Source organism: Chelonia mydas, chromosome 13, assembly GCF_015237465.2.
Source record: "Chelonia mydas isolate rCheMyd1 chromosome 13, rCheMyd1.pri.v2, whole genome shotgun sequence".
Taxonomy (NCBI): domain Eukaryota; kingdom Metazoa; phylum Chordata; order Testudines; family Cheloniidae; genus Chelonia; species Chelonia mydas.
In genome coordinates this window covers 13,153,402-13,172,780 of record NC_051253.2, presented here as the reverse complement: position 1 = coordinate 13,172,780, position 19,379 = coordinate 13,153,402, and the positions used below count along the sequence as shown (strand labels likewise).

The window sequence follows — 19,379 nt, the reverse complement described above, 5'->3', positions numbered from 1 at the left end:
ATACCAGCTGAGCACCATGCTATCTTATCAAAATACTCCATACATTTTTTACAGGAACAAACCTAATCATTTCCAGCAATCAAATTAAATATCACTGTTTGCCCACTGATGCTGCCTTCTTTCTATGGTTAGGGATAAGAGATTTTTTTAAAAAATAGGAAAAACAAGTGAATAAATTCTCCAGTGCCTCACACTTCTTGTGTACAAGATACAAAGTATACAAAGTTTGTAGGAAGGGGGAAAACTGTACATCAGAGTCAGGCACTGTAGTAAAGTATATTGATAATACAATACTATTTTATGTATAAATTCTACACATTACACATATATGTTATTCAGCCCAAGTAATAAGACACCTAGGGAACTAATATACTGTGCAGTGAGTAATAAATCACCATTTTATTATAACTTCAAAGCAATCATTAAACCACATTCCGCAAATATTCAGTTATTTGGTTTCAGTGTGGGAGGGCAGGAGTGTAACACTGAGCTAGACAGGGTCAGAAATGTGTGTCTCACCAGTGTTCTCGCTCTAGTCTTGTTCTGAATTGTGCTCAGTGTTACTATGATTTTAATTAGACCTAGGGTTGTCAACCCTCCAGGATTGTCCTGGAGTCTCCAGGAATTAAAGATTATGTCATATGATGGAACCTCCAGTAATTCGGGCAACCAAAATTGACAACCCTAATTAGAGTTGACAGGGGACAACAATTCCATTTTGTGGCAACTTTCATTTGTTTTCACTGCAATGCAGAATGAAAACAAAATCTTTTCAACATTTTTGCAAAAAACAAGTTTGTGAAAATGTTCATTTTCAGCTCAAAGTGTGTGCGCAGCCTGGTGGTTAGGGCTCAGGCCCGGGAGAGGGAAGATGCAAATTCCAGTGTCTGCTGTGCCTGATTCAGCGTAGGTTTTTTTTCCTCAGCTTACTCTGAACCAGAAAAAAGCAGGGACTTGAACTTGCGTATCCCACCTCTTTGGCCAGTACTCTAACTAGGCCAGGGGTTCTCAAACGTCATTGCACCACAACCCCCTTCTAACAACAAAAATTACTACACAACCCCAGGAGGGGGACCGAAGCCCGAGCCCACCCGAGCCCTGCCGCCCTGGGGCAGGGGAAGGCAAAGCCACAGCCCCCTGGACAGGAAGGCCAAAGCCAAAGCCCAAGCCCCGGCGCCCCGGGCTGAAGCCCTTGGGCTTTGGCCCTGAGTGGTGGGGCTCGGGCTTTGGCTTCAGCCCTGGAGGTAGGGCTCAACTTTCAGCTTCAGCCCAGGCCCCAGTAAGTCTAACACCAGCCCTGGTGACCCCATTAAAACAGGGTCGCAACCCACTTTGGGTTCCCAACCCACAGTTTGAGAATCACTGAACTAGGCTATAGAGTCAGCGAGTACCTAGCTCTGAGTGTGTGTGTCTCTCTCTCATCAAAACCAATGCATCTCTGTGAAACATTTTGACTTCATGAAATTGTTCCAACCAGCTCTAGTTTTAATGTCATTCCTCCAACTATAGGGCCAAGAGGCCCTGGAACTCAGGAAGGATTTAAATTAACAGGGGAGCACTTCTCCTGCTGGCTGACCAATGGGAGATGGAGAACCTGAGGAGGTGTGCGAGGAGGGGCCCAATCCAGCCTTCACAGGCATATACTCTCCCCTTGCTACTCTACTCTGGGCTGTCCTTCCCACTGCCAGTCCAATCAACAGCAGGGCGAGTCAGAGGAGGTAGCATTTAAAAAAAAATGCTACAGTGTTTTACCATAGCAGCTCCCCAAATGTCCTGCAATGTCACTAATATATGCTGTTCTAGTTTGGGCTTTTTGGGGGGGTAAGGGGGGGACTATTATTGTAGACTACTGTGGCTTTTTAAAAAAAACAAAATAAAGGATTCACCCATCTAGTGCCTTAAAAACGTATTCCAGGCAACATCCACAAAATGTCAGATGCGCTGATTGGTTTAAACTGTGTCTCATGTCATTCCTAAGGTCCTGCATTCTGCAGGTGGCATTGTGTTAATAAATGACCTCAAGTTTTGGCTTATCCAAGGGTATTTTAAACACACCAGCAGGTAGTACATATTGTATTTCAAATCTAGACCATCTTTAATTTAGTTTCATACTAGTTTTGACTCCCTTGGCTATAAAAGCCATGAGCCATATAGATCAAAACTCTTTTGCACATTGCTTTTGAATAATGCAGTGAAATGACATCTTATACATCAGGCTGCCTGCATTATTACAATATGAGCTGTCAACATTATGGCTGGTGAACTGTTTTCCCATTGAAAAGCTCACCTCACATACACTGACTTTTAAAATTTGCATCAAAGACATCTGGTGCTTTAATATGTAACTGGTGGATTTGAGTTAAACATAAACCATAAGCAAGTCATGTCACTTACAGGCTCCAGATCACCCATGCACCCAGGAAGTTCTCGTATCGTAAGCAAGAGATCCAATCTTTGGCCTAAATGAGGAATTTTACACATCTGCATAGGACAGGATAGAATCTGAATCAGTTGTGAAATGATCATCCAGCAAATATTGTGTTAATCAAATGTGTACTTTTAATAATGGGTTTGTCAATTCAGACCTAGACACAGATTTTTATAGCACTATTCTCATGTATTAATTTTACACTACCCCTTAAAAATTTAGTCATACAATTGCACACATAAGGTGTATGTGCAAATTAAGCACACAGATACACATGCATTTGCGGCCAGATGTCATTAAAAACAATGACACCGACCTCTTGGGAATAAGAATGGGCTCTTTCTACACACAATTCTGTGTCTAAAGTTTCTGGAAATCTGGCCCAAAACAATCCAATCCCTTCTTATTTTCAGTGGGAGCAGGGAGGATCATAAGATGTGCTTAACTTTTCTCCATATGCTCTCCCTCCTGAGTGCCTCTCCATATCCTGACTCTGGCTGGGATTAGAAATATAAATGCCAAAATATCATAGGAAGGGCAGTTTCTTGAAGTGTTTTAACCCATGCTGGAAAAGGGAATCCCAGAAATCTCACATGACATGTTTTTAATCACTGCTACATTTGCTTACCTCTAGCATAAACTGATCAACCACATGCAGCTCTGAAGGAGATCCCTTGAAGGACTGATACATTTCTAAATCTTTTGGAGTTGGCAGATATCTGAGAAATAATGAATGAAAATAAGAAGTTTTCTTTCCGAGAAAAATATTGTATGTATGTATACAGTTTGTCCATTCCATATATTGTACCTTTGGTATTTTGTATTATATTCTACTTGTTCTCTTTCAGATTATTTAGTAAGCATACTTCCCAGGAGTTCAGTCCAACTGCAGGGGAAGCTAACAGTAAGTGGCCACATACATATCTGGTGATCATAGTAATCAGTTAAACACAAACATGTGGCCTGGGAAATAATAATAACATGCAGTACTTAAGCAGCAGCTTTTCATTTGTAGATCCAGCAAGAATCTTAGAATCATAGAATCATAGAATATCAGGGTTGGAAGGGACCTCAGGAGGACATGTAGTCCAATCCCCTGCTCAAAGCAGGACCAATCCCCAACTAAATCATCCCAGCCAGGGCTTTCTCAAGCCTGACCTTAAAAACTTCTAAGGAAGCAGATTCCACCACTGCCCTAGGTAACACATTCCAGTGTTTCACCACCCTCCTAATGAAAAAGTTTTTCCTAATATCTAACCTAAACCTCCCCCACTGCAACTTGAGACCATTACTCCTTGTTCTGTCATCTGCTACCACTGAGAACAGTCTAGATCCATCCTCTTTGGAACCCCCTTTCAGGTAGTTGAAAGCAGCTATCAAATCCCCCCTCATTCTTCTCTTCTGCAGACTAAACAAACCCAGTTCCCTCAGCCTCTCCTCATAAGTTATGTGTTCCAGTCCCCTAATCATTTTTGTTGCCTTCTGCTGGACTCTTTCCAATTTTTCCACATCCTTCTTGTAGTGTGGGGCCCGAAACTGGACACAGTACTCCAGATGAGGCCTCACCAATGTCGAATAGAGGGGAACGACCATGTCCCTCAATCTGCTGGCAATGCCCCTACATATACATCCCAAAATGTCATTGGCCTTCTTGGCAACAAGGGCGCACTGTTGACTCATATCCAGCTTCTCGTCCACTGTAACCCCTAGGTCCTTTTCTGCAGAACTGCTGCCGAGCCATTTGGTCCCTAGTCTGTAGTCTTCTGTCCTAAGTGCAGGACTCTGCACTTGTCCTTGTTGAACCTCATCAGATTTCTTTTGGCCCAATCCTCTAATTTGTCTAGGTCCATCTGTATCCTATCCCTACCCTCCAGCATATCTACCTCTCCTCCCAGTTTAGTGTCATCTGCAAACTTGCTGAGGGTGCAATCCACACCATCCTCCATATCATTTATGAAGATATTGAACAAAACTGGCCAGAGGACTGACCCTTGGGGCACTCCACTTGATACCGGCTGCCAACTAGACATGGAGCCATTGATCACTGCCCGTTGAGCCCGACAATCTAGCCAACTTTCTATCCACTTTATAGTCCATTCATCCAGCCCATACTTCTTTAACTTGCTGGCAAGAATACTGTGGGAGACCATATCAAAAGCTTTGCTAAAGTCAAGGAACAACATGTCCACTGCTTTCCCCTCATCCACAGAGCCAGTTATCTCATCATAGAAGGCAATTAGATTAGTCAGCGATGGAGACGAGGGCAATGTCTCGACAGTTGCCACAGACAGCGCTGTCTCCCTTTTTGAAAATGGTGATGATGTTAGCATTACATAAGTCAGCAGGGATTTCTTCGGTGTGCCAGATTTTGACGAGCAGCAAGTGAAGCTTGTTAGTCAGTGTTTCTCCCCCCACTTTCAGTACTTCAGCTGGTATGCCGTCAGGACCTGCTGCTTTTTTGTTCTTCATTTGTTTAATTGCTTTGCAGACCTCCTCAGGTGTTGGTAGGTTGGCAAGAGTTTCCCAGATTGGGTGCTGAGGGATATTTTTGGTTTTCAGCCAAAAGTACTCAATTTTAAGTTTTCTGATTTAAAAAATCCAAAAAATTGAAAGAAAGATGACACTTTCTAAGAAAATGTTTGTTTACTTGAAAATCTGATTTTTCCCCAAAACTTTTTTCCAATGGAAACTTTATACATTAGTCTAATATGTACATAGAAAATTGAAAGTTCAAAGCACCAAACAATGAAAGCCAGGAGTGGGAAAGTAAAGATTTACCTTAACTTTTTATAGATTCAGCCACACAGCTCCTCCAATGGGATTTATATGATTAAACCCCATTGATTTATATGATTTATTTCATATTTACTCCAAAATAAAAGCAGAATTTTGCCCACTAGTCATGACCTTAATATTTTAATGTTGCATTTAGCTGTAAAATGTTGTGCATTTTCCTTTGGTTAGTAGGCTTTGGATTTCCCATTGATGTTTTTATACTGTAACAGGTTCATTTTACACAGAGGAGGAATGCTTCAGAAAAAGTTTCCTGACTCATTGTAAACGTGTACAGTGTTTAGGCTCCTAGAACATACATCAGTTTTCCTAAATAATTGGGGCCAAGTTTTCAAAAGTTCCCATTTCAGCACCCAGATGTAGTGGGCAGATTCTCAGAAATGATCATTTTCCTGAAGCTTCTGTTGTTCTGAGTCCAGTGTTCTGAAGAGAAACTGCTAGGTACCGAACACTTTTGAAAATCTGCCCACTTCATTTAGGTGTCTAAACGGGAACTGAAGGACACTGAGCTGTTTTGAAAATCGGGCTCTTGATTCTGAAATGTATATGAAATCTGTTTCATATAAGGAGAAAAAAGCTCTCAAACTCTTGCTGAAATTTGTAACTACATTAGACTCTGACAATACATTAGCACAGAACAGAATACCTGCCCTCATATAGAATCTAACACTACACACAGCTGCATCTGTTAATGCTTCTCTCAACATCATCACTATATAAAACAGCACTTTGAAATCTTGAAAAAATCCTTTTCCATTTTATATCAGTGCTTAATGAGCTAGTACCCCAGCTGGTGTAAATCAATGTATCACCACTAACTTCAATGGAGCTGAACTGATTTAAATCAGCTGAAGACATTGGTGTAAATAGAGAGTGGTGTTTTGAGGTCTGAACGCGGGGTATATGTTTGGGGAGGATATGTGTTTGCACATACAGGGTAGGTCTAGGGTAAGAGCATTGTTTAATATCCAGGGTCATAAGGATTGTTTAATATCTGAGTTATTCCTGTAAAAAAATGCTCCCTGAACTCCCTCCTTTAACTTCAGTGAGAGTTCCCGTAACTCGTGCTTTCTCTCCTAAGAGAGAGTTTACATAGTTGCCACCTGCAACTAAGATTGAACTTGTCCTGTGCACGCTGCCAAATTATGTTATCAGTGGCATTTGTTCACTCCTATTAGCCCCACCCACCTGTTTGCTTATAGACTGCCACAGATTAACAAAGTATTTCAGGAGAGTTAATTCTTGGCTAGCATGTACTTAAGTCAGGATAGTTAGGAACTAGAGAATAAAGTCACTTTTTGTAACCAAGGCTTCAGAGTCAGATCCTGTGCTGGTGTAAATCAGCATAGCACCATTAACTTCCACAGAGCCAGGCTAGTTTTCACCAACTGAGAATCTGGCCCACAGACTGTATAAACTAGTAACTTAGTTGCACCCAGGTACCAGGAAATCTTTCACCAGAATATCAATGCCTTTAAAAACATTAATATGACTTTGTTTGTGCCTATGATAGGGGAATTATTGAATTGTCTAAATCCTCTTCTATTGCATGCAGGTTTTTGTACAAACTTCCCCCGCACAATACATGCAATACCACTGATCTTCCAGTTCTGGTCAGCTTCTAAGCACAAATATAATTCCAGGCATTTATAAGTGGTGTGTGATGTGGACAAACGCCCGGTGGAGAGTAGAGTCAGGGTTCCAAAATCACTTTTCAAAGGGCAGATTTAAACCTACCCTCTAAAGCAGAAGGAGCAGTGTTTTAATAATTTTTTTAACACCTGCATCCTTCACCTCCCCAACAATATCTTGATCAAATAAGTTGAAGATGTTCTTGATTGGGGAAGAAAAGCAGCTGCTTGACAATTTTTACATGAGTATTTTAAATTTATGGCAAAGGTACCAAACCCCTGGAATAGGCACATACACATCTGTATGTATTATGGGGAAGATTTTCAAAGGCAAAAAAGGGCAGTTAGGCATCCAGGCTCACAAACTATTTAAAGGGATACTACCCAGTTCCTATACACTGCAGGTGGTTATGTCCTACTTGTGCCTTTGAAAATCTGTCCCTATGGATATAAATAAGCACAAATTTAAAAAAGTTACAGAAACTTCATATTCGGTGTTGGATCAAAAAATCTCTACCCCTAATAAATACTCTGTGTGATGTCCATAACATCCGTCTGTCCGAAAAAAGCTTTTATAAGACCCGCCCACCTTGCCCCTCTCCAAACCGGTATTCAAAAGAGAAACAGGATTCTCTTTATTTGTCTTTTTCTCAAACAAATAACTGATGGCATAACAAGCTAACACTATATTGGATTGTAGTGGATTTTCCCCATAAAGATAATGCTGTCATGGACATGGGAAATCCCACTGACCCAATGCATTCTCATTTCACTCACTTTGCACTACACATAACCACTAGACTTAAAATCATGTCTGACTTGCTGTCACTTCCCAAACTCCGGCTTTCCTGAAGCTTGCACAAGCTATAGCAGGTGGCTGCTGGTTTCTTTGGGGAACAATGGATAGCAGACTATGACATTTATACATGCTCCTCTAATTTTCAATGCAGCAGTCAGGGTACATCGGATGCCTGGGTAAACATTTTCCCTGAATGTTCCTTTATTTGCAGAAAATGAATCTGGTAATAGATATCATAAAGAATTGAATCCAAAAGGTTACCTTCTTAGGGCAGTAATCTGCTCATCTGTAAGTCCGCCACCGTCTTCATATAGAATGTATAATTTTTCTTTCAGCTGGTTTGGTTTTATATGAAAACTTTTCAGAAAAATGTCTAGAGGGAGAATGATTCTTTGATTACTTGGAGATAAATGTACAAGGGAGGGAAAACATGGGAACATTTCACATTCACTTCCCTGATAAAATTAGATTTCACTTAGCAGCCACTAAAAGTTCAGGTGAAAACCCTTGTCTTTATATTCTCTTCAAGTACAAACAGCTGTAGAGCAGCAAAAATCCAGATTATTTTTTGTTAGAATGCAGTCGTTGCATTAGACAGAACTATCAAGATACTGTCAGCTGAAGGCACACAAGTGCTTACTATTAAAATATTCCTAAAAAGAAAAGGAGGACTTGTGGCACCTTAGAGACTCAAATTTATTTAAGCATAAGCTTTCGTGAGCTACAGCTCACATTCCTGTTGAGCTCAGCCTAGTAGTCAGAGTACACTTTCATTTGTTTGGAATAAAAAACAGCATACAATTACACACTGATCTTTATTTTATTTCTTCTAGTGCTTTGAATATCAAAGATATTAAACCTTCCATTTATTTTTGGTTTTTTTTAAAGCTCATGAAAGGTACCAATTGACAGCCCTGGAGACTAGTCATCTGTTTATCCACAAAATAAAGGCAGCAGCAATGCAAGCTTCCCTTACACTGCACTTCAACCCTCCCCTGGAAGGGCTACCCCTAAGGGTATGTCTACACTGCAAAAAGTATGTTCTTAAGTCAGGTTAGCTGCAAATAGCATTGAATACAATGGCAACTCAGCTTTGCAGCTAAAGTTCAAGCCCAGCCTTTACTATAGGTTTTAACTCAAGCTGCTAACCTGAGTTGTCATGTCTTCACTGCTATTTTAACTTGGGTTAGCTAACTTGAGTTAAGAACACACCTTTTTAGCAATGTAGACATACTCTAAAGGGACATGGTTTCCTGGGGTTCCATCCTCTGAGTATGGTTGTTTTGGGGGGTTTTATAATGTGCTAGAGACAGCCTGGCTCATATTAGAAGCTACAAAAGAGAAATGGGAATAATCAAACAGGCTTATTTATCTGTTCCCAATGATGGGTAAAGATCCTGCATTCTAAGCCAACTACCTGAAAAAAATGACTGCCAACCTCTCTGTGAATATCAAAGTTCAGTCCCTAAAGGCACAGCCCATAATACCACAACCTGTTTGGTATTGTGTTCTCAGCCTTCAGCATCATCAACACAGAGCAAAGGGGAAAATATATATAGAAACAGAAAGAAAAGTGAGACGCTTAAACATGCTTCTAAATGTTGCTATAGACTTTTTGGCTCAGATTCTCTGCTGGACTGGAGTTCAACAGAAGAAGGGGGCTGTCAGGAACCACACTTATGGGTCACTCATTCTCTGCCTCATCCCAACCCAGGTTACAGTAGCTTTGGGGGGTTGCACCAGCTGGAAATGGACCCCAAGGGACCGTCTGCCAATTGGGAAGAGATGGAGTATAGCATGTTCAATCTCTGCCTCCTCCCACACCCTGTTCTGCCCACTGCATTGGTGTCATGGAAGCCTACAAAGGATGAATCAGGATTAGAATATATTCCTGTTCCAACTCTCTCTTTAGTAATACTGTTGGTGTGAGACCTGAAATACAAATGGATCAGAACTGTGACATTTTATACACATGCTTGGCTCAGAGTGAATCTGTGGAGACAGGAGAGCAGATGGGAAGAAGAGATGAAATTCTATGCACTGAATGATTTAGTCAACAAATTTAGCCTCTTCCTGATCACAAACTGTCCTCAAACAGTTCATGATTTTCTTGAATGTATTCAGACTTTGAAATTAGTCACTGACTAACTTTTGGCCTGCAAACAGGTGAAGTTTTTCAACTCAAACATTTTTTTCTGGTGAAAAATGCACATTCACCAACACCATAATATTTTGTAGATTGTGTTGATTTCACCAAATTGTTTTGGTCAAAAAAATTTTTTTTTTAAATTCTAAAAAAAGTTAAACATTTTTGTCTTGACATTTTCACAATAAAACATTTCAGTTCAAAATGACTTTGTTTAGAAATTTCTTTTAACTTTAAAATGTTTAAAACCAAAAAATTCTCAAAATTGAAACAATGATTTTTTCAGTTGCCAACAAACCAAAAAAAAAAAATCCATTATTTGCCTAACTTTAGTCAGGAGCAGTCCAATGCAAGTATTTAACAGATAAAATTCAAGCTGCTGTATGTTGGTTAGTCACACAGGTCAATGGGCTTGCTTCAGTTTCTAGAACTCTTAGAATCAGGTTGCTAGTGCAAATATTTGTGGTCTGAGTTCAGAATTGGCTTTCCACTAATATTCTCTAAATAAAGGTGCTTAAAATTTATCGTGTCCATAAACATTGGTGGCATTGAACTTATTTTCTAGAATAATCATGGAAATCTGACCCAAAAGGGATGTACACAAAGGTGAACTGAATTGAGTTGTTTATTCAAGGGAATGGCCACTATTTTTTTTTAGGTTTTCCCCTAACTTTCACAGTATCTGAGCCGAAATCTCCACTCTACTTCTCCTTCCCTAACTCTAAGTCACCTTCAGTAACTTTTACAGTTCCTTCAGAATTAAATGTGTTACCAACAGCTCCCTGGAATAATATTTTGCTCTCCTTACAGAGCTTTCCATTTACAGATCTCAAAGCATTTCCGAAGTCAGTTAAGGATTTTCCCCATTTTGCACATGGGAAAATTGAGGCTCAGAAAGGTGAAGTGGCAAGCCCAAGGTCACACAGCAGAGTCTGGTTTTCCAACTCCTACACCAGTAATTTATCCATTAGATTAGACCACACACTTTTCCATTAGCATAAATTTTTCATTGAGGCCCTAGACCAGTGGTTCTCAACCTTTCCAGACTATGGTACCCCTTTCAGCAGTCTGATTTGTCTTGCATACCCCAAGTTTCACCTCACTTAAAAATGTGGGCTTTGGCTTCAGCCCCATGCAGCAGGGCTCAGGCTTCAGCTTTCTGCCGTAGGCTCCAGAGAGTCTAACACTGGCCCTGGTGACCCCATTAAAAAATGAACTTGCCCTCAGTTTGAGAACTGCTGATATAGTACATAGAACAGGATAAGCAAATCATTGTCTACATGAAATTGTAGTTTGTATCGAGTTCGCTAGTGCTTTTTATGTAGCCTGTTGTAAAACCAGGCAAATATCTAGATGAGTTGATGTACCCCCTGGAAGACCTCTGTGTACCCCCAGGGGTACATGTACCCCTCATTGAGAACCATTGCCCTAGATGTCCACTTTCCTGGTTGACTGACAGTACTGCTCTTGTCTCTGTCACACTGACACATGTAAGCAGGTTCTAGAGCAGTTTATTTCTTGTACAAGAAACCATGAAATAGCTAAAAATAAATTAAATAAAAATTTAAGCTATATTGGGCTATAATTCTAGCTATATTTTAAGCTATATTGTGTGCTTTCTTATTCTTTTTTCTCTTCCAATTCCTTTCCAACTCTCTTTGCTTTGAAAAACATGTAAATTTTTAAGAAATTATAACCTAACGACTTTTTGAGACTCATCTTGTTATTCATTAATTTATTTAAGAACTGTGGTTGCCAGAACTTACTATGAGATTAATCTAACTTTCTTTTTAGAATTAATTTAACTTTTGATCAAAGTTTGATCAGCTTGTAAGAGAAATCAAAATAGTCTCTGAAAAACAATTATTCTTGATCCTTTTACAACTACCACTCCTCATTAGAGTAATTGAAAGAGTTTCACGTCATCTTACTACTAAAGTCAAGTTAACCCATTGATCTGTTTCATTAACTGTGAGAGTTCATTCCAGTTTAGGTCTTCTGCAGAGCCAATGAGTAGTACCCCAGATACAAGGAGGAAGACTCCAACTGATGATCTGTCATTCAGACTGGTAACTTACATTAGTAGTTTGAACTACCTGTGCCTGCATGGAAAAAGAGCCAGTGCTCTCCCTGCAGGGGTCTGTAAATAATCCAAGGCAGTGGTGGGCAACCGGCAGCCTGTCAGGGTAATCCGCTGGCGGGCTGCCAGACCGTTTGTTTACATTTGCACGGCTGCCCGCAGCTCCCAGTGGATTACCCTGATGGGCTGCAGTTCGCAGCCCACAGGCTGCAGGTTGCCCACTGTAACTAGATTACTCCAGCTCTTCGTGTGTCAGTGTTTTAAATTCAACAAAAGAAAGACATTGTACATTTAGTGCACTTGGCACATCTGAAGAGCGTAAGTGTATTTTATTAGAAATTTAGAGGAAGTTATGAACAATTTCTCCTTCTCTGAGGCTAGGTATGGAGGCAGCTCCATAAATTGGCACCTGTGCAACCTTGACTATGAGTTACATGCTCACATTTCCAAAGCACTCAGAATATTAACTGTATCACTGTTTTCCTGATACACTGTACCTCACTCTATCCCCACCACCCCCTACCAGTGACATGTGCCATTAGCCTCATGCAAAGCTCTTTAAAGTCAATGGGAGTCCTGCCATGGACTCCACTGGCCTTTGCATCAGGCCCCACATGCCCATCTTCTGTGACATCATGGGACTAGGTGCAATATATCCACCAAAGCACGAAAGAGGAGTACAGCTCTACCATACAGAAATATATATTCACCTCTTAGAGAAAGCCAGGTTCTAAAAGTAAAAAGTCAGTAAACAGCAACTGAGCTTGCTTTGTGACTTTTAAAGATAGCTTTTGTGGCCGTGGAGGTCCCTCCTGAAATAGGGCCAAAACCTCAGCAAGCAGGGCGATTCCGGGAATAGGAGCATAGAAAAGAGAGAGGGAAAAGCCTTGGATCATCCAGTCCATCTCCCTGTCAAAGAAGGACTATGCTCTGCAGGACGTGCTCACATGTTTTGTCTAGTCTAGATTTCAGTGTCCAAAGCATGAAACTTAAAACTGCTTCCCTTGGGAAAATAATCTACAGCCTAATAGATCTCACTGTCAGGAAGCTTTTCCTGATATTTAGTCTATACTGCCCCTTTTTTCAGTTTCATCACACTGCTGCTAATTATACCTCAGCACCCTAAATAATTCTCCTCTCATTTTGGTGCTTCTGCCCTTCAAATATTTGTAAACTTTGCCCTTGTCCTTCTTCCCAAAGCATCTTCTGGGGGGGAGGGGTAGGAGGAGGGGCGCACGCGCACACACACACACACACACACAATTTTTAAGAGTCAAATTTAGAGAAATTGGGCCATTCAGTCCTAAAATTTCTATTTAGACATTTACATGTGAACCTACCTGATTTACACATGATATTGTGGTAATCGTAAATACAAGCTGCAGGCAGGCTTTGCCTTATGCATTCAGAATATGTGCACACAGTTCATATTATTACACTTACTGAAGGTATGTGCAATTTTTTGATTTAACATAATATGCCGATTCACTGAAGGTTCGTTGCCTGAAAATACCGCCATGTCCTGGATATGAAACTGGTCATAGATTCTAGATTCATCTATTTTTTTCTTATGTAGGCTACATGATGCCCAGATCGATTTCTGAATCTAAAAATACAGGAGCAACAACATAAATTTAAGTCACAGTAACATTACCACAAAGTTTCCATGCAAACAGCTTCTTTAAATTACTGTTGTTCTTACAGTGACAGACCCATCATTTGACAAAACAAAACCAGAAAACAACTGGCAGGAGTACCAGCTACATGGAAGTATGAAATCACTCTGTGCAGGCCAGGGTATAGCTGCAAACAATCTGCACGTGTGGTAAGTGGCCATAATGTACCCTCCTATGGGAAGGTATGCATTGAACCTTGCAGAGTTTCTGACACATCCTCCCTTTAGCAGGAGACAGGCTCCAAACCTCCCTGAAGGTGATGCAGGTATGCAACTGACACTAGATGCTATCTAGACAACCACAAGGTTCCCAGAGCAGTGTTCTACAGAGAACAGCTGTTCCCAAGTTCCACCTTTCACCCAAGCTATGTTACCCCTAACTGCATGATATGTACTGTGCTCTCTCACTCTCTCATCACCCATCCCCCCTCCACACACAGATCTATTTTAGCTCACCTCAGGCTATGTTGCTGGAAAGCACAGCACCAGACTCCGAGTTGGGAGGCTTTAGGTCAAAAGTCATACATGTTTCCAGGGTTTGGGATGGGGGCACTAAGACCAAAGGAGCTAGCTCAGAATGGATGAGTTGTCACAGGTGAGGGCAAGGCCCGGTGTTTCAGCTCGAAGTGGAAGTACAGAGCCAACAATACTGCAGGAGCATTCTCTGTGTATCTGCTGGCTTGCCAGAAGCAGGAAATTCTGGGCATCTCACAGGAAAGCCTGTTCTCATCTTGTGAGCTTCAGGACATTGGCTCCAAGCCAAACAGGCAGAGTCAGATAAAGAAAATGGATGGAGTAACCAGGCTTGAACTGCCCAACGCTGTGTGCATAGTTTTCCTCAAGGAGGAAATAACACTAGCAAGTATAGGGAAAGCCTTCATGTATTATCAGGTGTAGCCTTAGGCATAGACTATGTGGCAGGATAGGGTGTCATATCTAAGGAAGTGTCTGAAGAATACTAATCCTGCTGTTATCATTCAGCAGCAGTCTAGTCTTAAACTGCTTTTCTCTAGATATGAAGTTTAATTCCCACCAATACCCCCCTCCTTTCATTTCTGGAATAGGTGGCTTGGTAGGTCTCTTCCCCATCTGTTATTTCTAGGTGCAGCTGGTGCTCTGATGGGCCCCAGAACATTGAGTGCAGCGCTGCTTCCTCTGAAGCACCTGTGTCACTCAGACAAAGGATTCTGGAGCATACTGGGGAATTCAAGGCAACCACCAGTTGTGACTGAGTAAACACTGGCTCTGGCTGGAAGAAGTGACAGAGAAGACAGAGCAGGTGGTCTAAAAGATGCCATTAAGGATGTGCATGGGATGGGCAAATCCCATCTTTGACAGATATGGCAATCACCTGTCATATCCTTGGGAATTATTGAATTCACTTTAAGTATCTTTGCAGTCCACTGTATTAAATGAATGGTTTATGTAATATTGTGGGCCAGGACTGTGTGTAACCTTGAGAGAGGGAAGGCATCACAGATGTGACACCTGGGGGTTCAAGGGACTATATTGACCAATGAGCCAGACGAGAATAGATTTTTGGAACAGAAAGTGTTAAGAGATTTTGCAGGGGAATATCTGGAGGAAAGTGAATGCAAATTCCCCCTCTACAGTAATGCAAAGGCCCAGCCTTTTGAAACTATGCCCGGAGGAGTGCATAGTCATTGTCTGCTGATCTCCTGTTATGTGAGGCCAAGATCAAAAACCCAAGCTGTATAACAGAAAACCATAGTTGCTCTGCTTCTGAATCTGAGATGGCTATGAACTTGAAACCACAGAGAAAACCCAGTTGTGGGTTTTGAAGGACTGACACTTACCTCTGTTATGCTTTTTAGCATGCATGTTGGTTTTTAATTTTAATTTTAATATTGTTTTTAATACGTTCTCTCTGTAATGCAGGCAATTATGCTGTTCTTAACTCTGAAGAGAAACGAAATCACAGATGCTGGCCGAGAATATCACAATGTGGGCAGGGAACCGGGCAGCCTTTATAAAAACCCAGTCAAGAGTGGAAGAGATGCAGGTTTCTGCCCAAGAAAGGTGATGGCTGAGGAGCTGAGAGCCTAGAATGGGTGCTCTCGAGGGACCGTGAAGGAGTAATACAGGTGCAGTTGCCCTGAACTGTGACATCTTCAGCTAATGTGCCTGTGGATTTTGCCTATTCTCAACATTTAAGAAAAAAAACTGGCATGAGAACATTGTCACGTTCATTCCTTGGTAACTGTTAAATATATTAACATATAGATTTTCAACCAAGGGTACAACTTCCTGTGCAAAATCTGTGTGTACAACTTTACAACCAATGTGAATGAATATTTACTGCAATCCCACTTGCAAAGTGGATAATTGCACATGCAGTTAGGTGACCAGGTTCTTTCATGGAATAGTTACTCCATTTGCATGGATAATTACTGCAGTAGTACATGCAACATAGTTGCACATCCTGTCATTTTTTAAAAAAGTTTTCCCCTTCCTGCATCAGCTACTTGACCATGATGAAGAGCAGTTACTTTTTATCCTGACCTTCTCTTGAGGAACAACATCCCAGTGAAAAGCTTTTGTTCTTTTCAATGCTGGCAAGAGGCAGGAGGGCGGCAGGAAAGGTGGTGGTGGCGGCACCCCTGCCTGAACTCTGGAAAGCGGAAATGATGATGATGATGCTGGGGTTGCTTGCTCTGTCAGGGGGGTTGATCGGGGAGCTGCTTCAGAACCCAGAGCAAGGCAGTGGGCTCCTTCTGCCTGCTTATTTGGAGAGAAGATGAGTTTTTCATATACAGCCTCTGAGGTGTCTTCTCCAAAGTCTTCCTGAGGTTCTGAGCGATTCTTCCACAGCAGACAATACCTGTCTATGAGCGATACCCATTCATTCTGGAGCTTGCTAATGTCCTCTGCCCTGTTATTCAGAACAGTAAAGGGTATTCGAAACCTAAAATTTAAGAATGACATTATATAAACCCAAGATAGTGTAAATAACATGCTGACTAACACAACCACAAGTATTTCTGATTTAAGCAGAATGGTGCTAGACAGCTTTACTTGTCAAAGGAGACTAGCGCTGCTGACTCTGACCTTTTCAGTCAGAGTTAATTGCTTAGGTTTCTAAAGTTAGAGAGCTGAAGCTTTACCATATATTGACTCTATGGTACAGTTTCCTCATAATTCCTCTTCTCCTCATGGGGGAAGATGAACAATCCCCTTGGTATTACCCTTGTGCTTACTCTACAAGCTAGTCAAACTATTTACAACAACTAAGATAGCCATCGAAGGATAAATCCCTCCATGAACTCTAAAGTGATGACTAAACAGCCTTTGTTACCCAGGTTTAAATGTAGGCATTTGACTTCATTCTGTGGTACTTTGAGACCCACTTCTACAGCTCAGTTACCCAGTCATTTATCCACATGGTTGTGACTGCCTGCTTTTTCCTGTTGCTGTATTCTACTTTGGGGCATCTAGAGACATGGTTATTCAACCTTATTTTTAATTGCTCTGTTTATCAAATTATTAATTACTAGCTATACTTACAAGTAATTGTGTTCCTTGGTCTGGATGGAGAAAGTATCATATCCATTCTCTTTAATGACACTCACATTTCCACCTGACAAATTAATTGTCTTTGCTACAGGGTCTGCATTCTTGTTCTCTCCATTGTTGCCGATGCAAGATAAACTCAGTTCTGTTTCACTTAGCTGCACCAAATATCTCAAGGACAAAGGGATAGAGGTATCAGCACATTCCTCGCTTAACCGCTATCACCACTAGCCTTGCCTTCTGCTTTAAGCAGCAGAAGATAAGTTCTTTTATCAAGAAGTCTTCATACTCCCATTACACCTTTCATCCAAGATCACAAAGCATCTAACCAACGTTAAAGAATTAAGCCTAACACCACAACCATAAGGTAGGCTTTATTACCCCCACCTACTACATGGGCAAACTGAGGCAAGGGAGGTGAATGCCTTGCATAATATTACAGTGAACCAATGACAGATCCAGGAGTAAAACCCAGGAGGCTTGACTAAAGGGCGAAGAACTGTACATATCCTACTATTTTTGTTACCCCATCTTCCCTCCCAGCCGCAACTGCTTATTTCTCTCATCTGCCGACTGCGTCTCTTCTTTTAGATCAGTGGTTCTCAAAGCCGGTCCACCGCTAGCTCAGGGAAAGCCCCTGGCAGGCTGAACCGATTTGCTTACCTGCCACATCTGCAGGTTCAGCTGATCGTGATTCCCACTGGCCACAGTTCACCGCTCCAGGCCAATGGGGGCTGCAGGAAGGGCAGCCAGCACGTCCCTTGGCCCACATGGTTTTCCGCAGCCCCCATTGACCTGGAGCGGCGAACTGCAGCCAGTGGGAGCCGTGATTGGCTGAACCTGTGGACGCGGCAGGTAAACAAACCGGTCCAGCCTGCCAGAGGCTTTCCCTGAACAAGCGGTGGACTGGCTTTGAGAACCACTGTTTTAGATTGTAAACTCTTTGTGGCAAGGACTGTCATTTACTATACATTAGTACAGCACCTAGCACAATGGGGTTTTGAGATGCTTGGTTTCTAGGTTCTACTGTAACATAAGTGTTAAATAATAACATAAGGCCCAAATTCCTCTACTCTAAATACTAGCCATGTTTCTGACCCACCTCCCCTTTCCCTGACTTAAGAACTATCTCCTCTGCAATGTGGAGGAAGAGAGACTACATGAGTGAATGCAAGTTAAACTATATAGAAGAAGGACAACGCTTTGCTGAATTAAAGGCAGAGATGGTAGTGTGGTCTTGTGGTTAGGGTACTGAACTGGGAGTCAGGAGACCTGGGTTGTAAACCTAGCTCTACTATTGATCTGCTGTGTCACCTCGGGCACATTTCTTCACCTCTCTGTGGCTGTTTCCCCTTTCTCTTGTCTATTTAGATTGTAAGCTCCCAAGGACTGTCGCACTACATACAGCCTCTACCACAAGAAGGCCACAATCTTGGTTGGGTCTAGCCCCTACTTTAATAAAGGTCTTTCTCTTGAGGGTTATTTTGCTTCTTTATCACTCTGACACTAGTTTCATCAGTGCTTCCCTCCCACTCCTCCCCAAGGTGTGGCAGGTTGATTACGTAATTATGAAGAATTACACGCATAGACTTTAAGGTCAGAAGGGACCATTATGATCATCTAGTCTGATCTCCTGAACATCGCAGGCCACAAAATCTCCTTCCTTAGAAGTTTTTAAGGTCAGGCTTGACAAAGCCCTGGCTGGGATGATTTAATTGGGGATTGGTCCTGCTTTGAGCAGGGGGTTGGACTAGATGACCTCCTGAGGTCCCTTCCAACCCTGATATTCTATGATCTCACTCACCCACTCCTGTAATAGACCCACAACCCCTGGCTGAGTTACTGAAGTCCTTATTTAAAGACTTCAAGTTACAGAGAATCCACCATTTAAATCTGCAAGTGACCCAGGCCTCATGCTGCAGAGTAAGGCGAAAAAACCCCAGGGTCTCTGCCAATCTGAGCCAGGGGAAAATCCTTTTCAAACCCCAAATATGGTGATCAGTTAGACCTTGAGCATGTGGGCAAAACCCACCAGCCAGACACCTGGGAAAGAATTTGCTGTAGTAAATCAGAGCCCTCCCCATTTACTGTCCCATCACTGGCCATAGGGTATAATTTAAACAAGTTTAGTTACTATGGAAGAAGAAAACATAAAACGTAAGTTACAGCTACGCCTACATGCTGAGTCAAAGCGATAAGAATTGTTTAATGGAGCTGGCAATTATATTGATTGCTCCTTCCTTTAAAACGGGGACTTATGGCTTACTAGGATCTCCGGGTGTCTCCCGTCATTATT

The 19,379-nt window shown here is 41.7% G+C and overlaps 1 protein-coding gene across 4 annotated transcripts in view; it reads right to left on the bottom strand.

The window, feature by feature from the left end:
- Positions 1–19,379, bottom strand: part of LOC119563663 (formin-like protein 19) — a 63,114-nt gene that overhangs the window by 15,954 nt on the left and 27,781 nt on the right. For all 4 annotated transcript variants that reach the window (XM_043527224.1, XM_043527225.1, XM_043527226.1 and 1 more), the window contains 6 exons: positions 17,078–17,254; positions 16,076–16,478; positions 13,321–13,483; positions 7,913–8,024; positions 3,057–3,147; positions 2,395–2,481 (listed from right to left, as the gene is read on the bottom strand). In XM_043527224.1, the coding sequence (XP_043383159.1) occupies positions 2,395–2,481; positions 3,057–3,147; positions 7,913–8,024; positions 13,321–13,483; positions 16,076–16,478; positions 17,078–17,254 (1,033 nt within the window). The remainder of the gene's footprint in view (positions 1–2,394; positions 2,482–3,056; positions 3,148–7,912; positions 8,025–13,320; positions 13,484–16,075; positions 16,479–17,077; positions 17,255–19,379) is intronic.